At 36.5% G+C, this 9,387-nt stretch overlaps 1 protein-coding gene across 1 annotated transcript in view; it reads right to left on the reverse strand.

The window, feature by feature from the left end:
• Window positions 1–4,663: 4,663 nt before the first annotated feature.
• fbxl15 (F-box and leucine-rich repeat protein 15) overlaps window positions 4,664–9,387 on the reverse strand; it is a 9,832-nt gene continuing 5,108 nt past the window's right edge. Inside the window, exons 4-5 of the mRNA XM_056470191.1 lie at window positions 7,423–7,676; window positions 4,664–5,998 (exon numbers count right to left, since the gene is read on the reverse strand). Of these exons, the coding sequence (XP_056326166.1) occupies window positions 7,487–7,676 (190 nt within the window). The 3' untranslated portion in view covers window positions 4,664–5,998; window positions 7,423–7,486. The remainder of the gene's footprint in view (window positions 5,999–7,422; window positions 7,677–9,387) is intronic.

The following is a 9,387-nucleotide window of genomic DNA, read 5'->3' on the forward strand; positions in this document are numbered from 1 at the left end:
CACACACTCACACACACGTCTCGTGCAAATCAACACTTGATTCAGCATGTGTTTGAGCATGACATTCCCCAGAGACTGACCGCAATGTTTCTGCATGCACCAATGCAACAGTATGTCAGTGATTGAGGACATAATCTGCATGCAAAAGCCCAGCAGGCGCGCACTGAAACTAAAAAAAACTCTCACCGGTGGATGTGCATGGAGGAATGCGGCTCTTCTGCTGCTGCTGTTACTGCAGTCCGCATGCACTCAGCATCTTCATCATCATCTTCGTCATCTTCATCTTCATCAGGAGGCTCTCTCTGGGTTTTTCTGGCCAGAACCGATGGCGCTGCTGATGCGGAAAGCTCCTCGGCTCGGTCTTGCATTCGTGTTTTATTGGACAAATGAGAAGGACGGCAGGGAACAGAGTGTGTCTCTAACTAATAGAGTCAGACATCAGCCCCGCCGGTGTGAGAGCACGGGCTGTGTTTCAATCACTGTCTTACACACTACACTCATACTACTAGTAGTGCACTGCGAGCGCTGAGTGGCTTGTGATGCTTGTAGGAGTGCAGTTATGTCGCTAGAGGGCGCGCGGAGGCTCATTCAGGTCAGTGTGTTCAAACTGGTCATACAATAGACAGATATGAATAATACTAGCCTAATCATAATAATAATAGCCAAAATAATACATAAAAATGCAAAATAATAAGTTGTGATAATAAGAAAGGTGACACGGTGGCTCAGTGTTTAGCACTGCCGCCTCAAAGCAAGAAGGTTGTTGGTTCAAGTCCCGGCTGGGCCAGTTAGCATTTCTGTGTGTATTTGCAAGTTCTACCCGGGTTTCCTCCGGGTGCTCCGGTTTCCCCAACAGTCCAAACACATGCGCTATAGGTAAATTGAATAAACTAAATCTGCCATCGTGTGAATGAGTGTGTATGAGTGTTTCCCAGTACTGGGTTGCAGCTGAAAGGGTATCCGCTGTGTAAAACATATGTTGGAATAGTTGGTGGTTCATTCCGCTGTAGCGATCCCTGATGAATAAAAGGACTAAGCCAAAGGAAATTGAATGAATGATCACAAGAAAACAACTTTTTGATACGTCGAGACCCCGAGAAATGGTAAATAGTGTAGTGTTTTGGATACATGCTGTAGTGAAGTACTTGAATTAATCTGTTGAGTTGATTTTATGGTTGCTATGGTAACACAACAACTATAGTATTATGAGTAAATTACGTAGTATGTAGTTTTCTAGAACTAACTATAAATAGGTCTATGCTATACCACTACGCCCTAGTGTTTACTGTAGTAAAAACTAAAGTATACTACGATATTATTTACAGCTTATCAGTAGGCCCTACAGAATCCAAAGATTTCCGCAGATGTTCAGCCCATTATTGAGTCTGTTTATCTTTCTGTGTAAATGTATGTAGATTTATATTTATTCAGTTTTTAAAATAATTACAGTAATATTATTGACTAATATAAAAATATTAATATGATTTCTTTACAATAGAGCTTGTACAGTAATATTTTCTGTCTTTTAGTAGAGATATTATATGAGAAACTTGCTTTGTTTACCAAATAATTGGATTTGCATGGTAAACATTAAATAAACATTAAAAATATATTATTTTTTATTTAATATATTAAGGTTTTAGTTATGATACTCCCAAAATGATTCAGCATAAATCCAAAGATTTGGAAATATTAATAAATATATTTTACTGAAGTAGGGTTCAAAAACACTAGTATTTACTATACTGTAAATGGCTATAGTATTTATTTAATGTATTTAATCACACACATACATACATACATACATACATACATGCATATATATATATATATATATATATATATATATATATATATATATATATATATATATATATATATATATATATATATATATATAATTAACTCTTTAGTGACTGTAATTAGTTACAATTATAAATGTTCATTCATTTTCTTTTCGGCTTAGTCCCTTTATTAATCCGGGGTCGCCACAGCAGAATGAACCACCAACTTATCCAGCACATGTTTTATGCAGCGGATGCCCTTCCAGGAAACATCCACACACACTCATTCACACACATACACTATGGACAATTTAGCCTTCCCATTTCACCTGTACCGCATGTCTTTGGACTGAATAAATATTTAAAAAATGTATTTACAGAGTTTGAATTTGATTTGTATATATACAATTATTTTAGCTTCGTAATATACTTAATATTGTATAGCATTAGCATATTTACTCTCTGAAACATTCCAACTGAACTTACCTCTGATATTTTATTTTTTTAATTTATTTACTACTTATTTATTTATTTATTTATTATTAATTTGTTTTGAATTTGCGTTTCTATAATTTATATTATGGATTGAAACATTCAAGCTGAATCCATAATGAAACGCTACAAGAAACAAACAACAAAAATATGCCTGCAAGACAGGTATTATTTCATTTGTATTATTTATTAAATAATCCATCAGTTGTATTTTATTAACGTCTACAGCTAGCCCAACCATCACAGTAATGTAAAAAACAGAGTATTATTCAGATTATTTATTAAAATACACGTGAAAATGTATTTTATTAACGTCTAACGCTACTTCAACCCTAAAGCCAACCATCGGAATAATGTAAAAATATTAATCAATGTTGAACAGTGTCACAACAACTATGCTGTCTTGACGTGGGTATCCACAGCTGTATCCCTTCTAGACTGTACCATTTCTATATGTAGTACGCAGTATGCAGTGCGTTATTAGTGTTCCATTCCGGACCCAGTGCGCATGCTCAGAGCTCGCGTGCTGAAATTACTGACAGGTGTGACGAGTTTTTCAGGTCGAGTCTCTGAAGGCAAAAATAAATGCTGTGAATAAAGTGAGTCAAAGAAAATAAAGGGCAAATACATGTTTAGAGCTGTCATCACGCCTCAAGCGATTTATCTATGAACTGCTGTTTGAAGAGAAACACACACAGTGTTAGCTGTGACGTGCATATTATTAGCATACTTATTGCCAACTGTATGCTATACATAAGCGAGCACAAAATAAATGTTTACAGCTGGATTCAACTGTGTTGTTATGTTTTAACATTTGTGCTGCTCATAAAAATGTAATTGCAAACAATAATCGCGATGATTTAAAGTGTATAACTTGAAATGGATCTTTCATAAACATTGTTTTTAGATTGAGTTAATTTTACCACGTATTTCTATATTTTAAAAAGTGTTAGCTATGTAGCACTGAATTGTGCAATACATTTTAACAGTATATTTACATATATAATCTAATCATAATCAGTTTGAGTTATTTTTAGTATTATTTTATCATTAGTAGTAGTAGTAGTAGTAGTAGTATTTTTCATTTCTATTCGTTTCTTTTAAGTGGCAGAAGAAAATAAACATAATAAATAAATATCATAATACCAAATTGATACAACATATATAGATGTTTACTGTCCTGCTGTGTACCACTGAATTGTACTATACAATTTAAATATAATATTTATTTACATGTATAATCTTAATCAAATTTTACAAGAGTATGTTTCATTTCTATTTATTTCTTTTCAGTGGGGGGAGAAAAGAAAGGATAAATCATAACATAATGTCTGTATAGAGTTTCACAATCCAGAATTGAGTTGGAGGGATCATCAGAGATAGTAAATGACTAAAATAAAAGGCTAATAATTCAGTTAGTTAGGACTCAGCCTTTCCTTTAGTCAAGGATTATCATAATGTTTTCTATTATTGAATCAAGAGTAAACCTCTTTTTCAATGTCAAGCTATCCCTATTATAGTTTTTTTACAATCTTTTTGCCACAAATTTCATAACTCTGGTGTCAATTTTCAAAACTCTAAACAAACAATTCACAATCTTTGCCAAAATTGCACATTTTTTTGCACACTTGTATCTCATTAATAAATAGACCATCCATCTGAAAGCATAGGCTACAGCGACATCTGCTGGTTAAATGCTTTAAAGCACCCGTGAAAATTAAAACAGTATTTTTTAGATGTTAGTAGCAGTGTGTTAATTTTAAGGATAACTATAAAATAGTGTAGGTAGGGGTAGACATTAATAAAATATAATTAATGGGTAATTTAATAAATAATATAAATACTACTCTATAATTACTGTTTTTACATTACTGTGAGGGTCGGGGTTGGGGTTAATGCAATACAATTTAATAGGTAATTTAATAAATAATATGAATAATACTTGGCATAATTAATATTTTCACATAACTATCAGGGTTGTTGTAGGGGTAGACGTTGATAAAATACAATTAATGGGTAATGTAATAAATAATATGAATAATACTCGGTATAATTACGTTTTTACATTACTGTCAGGGTTGTGGTAGGGTGGATGTTAATAAAATACAATTTAATGAGTAGTTTAATAAATAATATGAATAATATTCATTGTAATTGCTGTTTTTACATTACTGTGAGGGTTTTGGTAGGGGTATAGGTTGATAAAATACTATTTTAATACAGTAATTTAATAAATAATATAAATAATTCTCGCTAACTTCCGACCACAGCTGTATCCCTTTTAACAACAATCCACTTCACAGGACCTTTAAAGTTTAAAATGTAAACATTTTAATACCACAAACTTACCAGTCATGATCCAAATAATATTTCAAAAGCATCATCTTGCAAAAGACTTTATACTTTGTCAGCAATCTGCATTTAATTATTTACAGTCAACCACACGTTTGCAGAATTACACTAATAGGCATGGGCCACTATAAGTTTCTGACGGTATGATAACCTTGGATAAAAATATCACGGTTTCATGGTATTGTTCTAAAATATTCTTTTTAAATGTCCGGGTTAAAAACAAAAACTTTTTCCCCCTTTGAACACAATGTATTTTATTTTGAGAAACATTTCAAATATTTTGGAGCAGTAAACATGTCAGGCTGAATGATTCAAAACAATCATTGACTTCTGCTGTCTTCATTAGTATCGAAAACAGATTTCTTTACCATTTAAAATGGCATCTCTGGATATATTTTCTGCTGGAGATACTGTTGTCCTAATAAACAACAACAAAAAAAACGTAATTAAAAAAATCTTAACAGAAAATTTTGGCGGTTTTAAAACCTTGCCTTTCACAATCCGTGGTATACCTTGAAAACGGTTATCGTCCCATGCCTATATACAAAAGCAAAAATGCATGTGCAAAAGAATATACCATTTCGATATTGTTAAAATGATAACAATTACAAACAAATTATACACCTTGAATTATTTATAATAAAGCAGCAGATACAAAAGACCAGTAACATATAGAAAAGCACATTATTGTGATATTGTGACACTTAACGCTCAATATAAATATGTTTCAATGTGGTCAATTTAGGATTTTTATCAATGCAATATAAGGAGCAATACCAGAAAAATAACTGAGCTGATAGCAATATTTCTGTGCACATATTTGCTGATAAAACATAAGATTATATGAGATATATACTATAAGATTTGTCTTATTTATTCACAATAGTCAACCAAAACCTAAATGATATTGTCAAACTGAGGCTTCAAAGTGCATATGAGTATATCAATATATTCGCATACAATTCATGTGTAATTGACAATCTACAGTGGAGTTCCTTAATATTACGATGACGTTCTTCTCTCTTAAATGAGAATAAAATCAGCACTAAAATGGTCCAGTAAAGCTGCACTGAAAAAGTGCAAATATTTCAGTATTTCGTGAGTGTAAACCAATACAACATTTTGGTTCTTGCATGACAATGTAAAAAGCAGCTTTAATAAATAAGATATTTCCACCAATGTCCTTTTATGTGATGGTATAATAGGACCAGAGCTAATTGATTGGTTTTAAACCAAAGAAAGTCTCTTTTTAAATGCTATAATTCACTAAACCAGTCAAGCACTTGAATGTGTATTTGGTGTTGTGTCTTCTGTGATTTTGCATTGGTGTAAAAGCGTTTCAAAAGTCGACCCCCAGGGGATAAAAACACCTATGAGACGAAACAGAAAAAAAAAACAATAACAAAAATAATTTTTCCAAAGCGACATGAAATACTTTCCATGCAAATATTTTTTAAATATTAAAAATTTCACAGGAGGGCTAATCATTTTGACTTCAACTGTATATACACTCACTGGCCACTTTATTAGGTACACCTGTCTAACTGCTTGTTAACGCAAATTTCTAATCAGCCAATCACATGGCAGCAACTCAACGCATTTAGGCATGTAGACGTGGTCAAGACGATCTGCTGCAGTTCAACCCGAGCATCAGAATGGGGGAGAAAGGGGATTTAAGTGACTTTGAATGTGGCGTGGTTGTTGGTGCCAGACGGGCTGGCCTGAGTATTTCAGAAACTGCTGATCCACTGGGATTTTCACGCACAACCATCTCTAGGGTTTACAGAGAATGGTCTGACAAAGAGGAAATATCCAGTGAGCGGCAGTTCTGTGGGCGCAAATGCCTTGTTGATGCCAGAGGTCAGAGGAGAATGGCCAGACTGGTTCCAGCTGATAGAAAGGCAACAGTAACTCAAATAAGCACTCGTTACAACCGAGGTCTGCAGAAGAGCATCTCTGAACACACAACACGTCCAACCTTGAGGTGGATGGGCTACAGCAGCAGAAGACCACACCGGGTGCCACTCCTGTCAGCTAAGATCAGGAAACTGAGGCTACAATTCACATAGACTCACCAAAACTGGACAATAGAAGATTGGAGAAACGTTGACTGGTCTGATGAGTCTCCATTTCTGCTGAGACAGATGGTCGGGTCAGAACTTGACGTCAACAACATGAAAGCATGGATCCATCCTGCCTTGTATCAACAGTTCAGGCTGCTGCTGGTGGTGTAATGGTGTGGGGGATATTTTCTTGTCACACTTCCATTAGTATCAATTGAGCATGGTGTCAACTCCACAGCCTACCTGAGTATTGTTGCTGACCAAGTACATCCCTTTATGACCACAGTGTACCCATCTTCTGATGGCTACTTCCAGCAGGATAACGCACCATGTCATAAATCATGAATCATCTCAGACTGGTTTCATGAACATGCCAATGAGTTCACTGTACTCAAATGGCCTCCACAGTCACCAGATCTCAATCCAATAGAGCACCTTTAGGATGTGGTGGAACGGGAGATTCGCATCATGGATGTGCAGCCGACAAATCTGCAGCAACTGCGTGACGCTATCATGTCAATATGGAGCAAAATATCTGAGGAATATTTCCAGTACTTTGTTGAATCTATGCCATGAGAGATTAAGGCAGTTCTGAAAGCAAAATGGGTCCAACCCGGTACTTGTAAGGTGTACCTAATAAAGTGGCCGGTGAGTGTATATTGCCATTTTGCACAGCCCTTTGAAAAATATTTTCATTTTCAAGCATTTACAAATCATTTCTGGTAACTAACCTCTTGTGGACTCCAGAAGGGCCTGTACTGTGTGTGTGTGTGTGTGTGTGTGTGTGTGTGTGTGTTAAATCTGCAGGTTGATGAAGGGGGCGAATCCCACCACGTCCTGCAGCAGCACCAGCGCCCTCTGCAGGGGAGGCTCCACATCGATCTCCACGTTCCTCCGCCGCAGGACGCCCAGGCTTGACTCCGTCACATTGTGACAGTGGTTGACTTTCAGAGACTGCAGTTTGGGACAGTACTCCGCTAACGTCCTGAATATACAAATAAACAGTTAGCCAAAATCTTGCTTCATAGTAAATACTTCTACTTGAACACTCCTCGGCGGCACTCCTCAGTGGTTAGCACTGTACCCTCACAGCAAGAAGGTCGCTGGTTTGAGTCCCGTATGGGTCAGTTGGCATTTATGTGTGGAGTTTGCATATTCTCCCCGTGTTGGTGTGGGTTTCCTCCGGGTGCTCTGGTTTCTTCCACAGTTAAACACATGCACTATAGGTCAGTTGGATGAACTAATTTGCCTTAGTGTATGAGTGTGTGTGTGTGTGTGTGTGTGTGTGTGGGGGGGGGGGGGTTCCCAGTACTGGGTTGCAGCTGGAAGGGCATATGCTGTGTAAAACATATGCTGGAATAGATAGTGGTTCATTCCGCTGTGGTGACCCCTGATAAATCAGAGACTAAGCTGAAGGAAAATGAATGAATGAATGAATGAATGAAAACTCTGAATTGGGTAGCGCAATATATGCCAATAATCTTCTACATTAAAAAAGCTTTTCTCACAAGTTTTTGTCTTGTTTTTTGTCCAAATATCTAAATATTCTTAAATCAAGAAGCATTTTTATTCGTGCTGTTGTCCTATTGGAATTTTCATTCCATAACGGCCGCCGTGTGACACTAGCGGCATCTAGTGGATGTTTCCCAAACAGCAACTGTTTTCCAAAGAGTGTCGCCTCTTGGTGATTCTATGCTCTTTGATATAAGTATCATATGCGAATTGGGACCATAGACTGTAAAATATATGGACGTAGTATCCGTGACGTCACCCATAGGTTTCTGAACACTGCAAAAGAAGCTACAAATAGGCGTGGCCAACCGTCGCCATTTTGTTCGCGCGTCATCGCACCCACGGCGGGATACCAAACAAGGGCAAAGAGGCGGAGAGTGAGCGGAGCTACAGACACCTGCTGGCACTTTGCTTAGACCTGGCAGACAGACTTTACTTTGGGAGAAACGCTTGATACTTTATTACCTGCGACTCGTTTGTGTTCTGACCACATGTGCTTGGCTGTACACTATATCAATAAAGTGTTTAGACTTTTAAAAACACTGTAGTAATACATTGAGCCACTAAACATTGTTCTTATGACGTTTTTCTACAGGAGGAAAACACAGATTACTTCCAAACACCTCAGATGTGTGTGTGTTAGTAAATGCAAGACTATTGATGAACTCCAGCATAACACTGTATGATAACGCTTCAGGTGACTGTTCTAGAGCCTACAGCTAATCAATCTGGCACATTCTGGAGTGCTTTACGGGTCTAAAGAAAAATATTAATGATAAATGATCTTAAATAAAACACACACATTTATAGAGATGGTATACAAGTATATAACTTTACTCACATGGGAAACGAGGCCACGTTAATGGTTTGTAAGCACAATTAAGTGCACACAGCAGGCCATATCATCTGATAATTGTAAGAAATAAGTCCAAAAGGCAGCTGACTGTGTAAAGCCACATAAAACAAAACAAAAATATGATGAATATGCCGAGATCAGTGGCTAATCTGCTGGATTCATCTGAGGTGAAGTGACGGCGACCAGCGAGACCTAGCTGTCACTCAAGTGGCCACGCCCTTAATTATGCAAACTTAATATAACCTAATATAAAGGAAATGGATGAGTTATAAAAAAATTCACCCCCTCACAGTTGTCATGGAGGGTAATAATAGCTATATGAACCAAA

The sequence above is a fragment of the Danio aesculapii genome, chromosome 12 (assembly GCF_903798145.1).
Source record: "Danio aesculapii chromosome 12, fDanAes4.1, whole genome shotgun sequence".
In the NCBI taxonomy this organism is placed as follows: domain Eukaryota; kingdom Metazoa; phylum Chordata; class Actinopteri; order Cypriniformes; family Danionidae; genus Danio; species Danio aesculapii.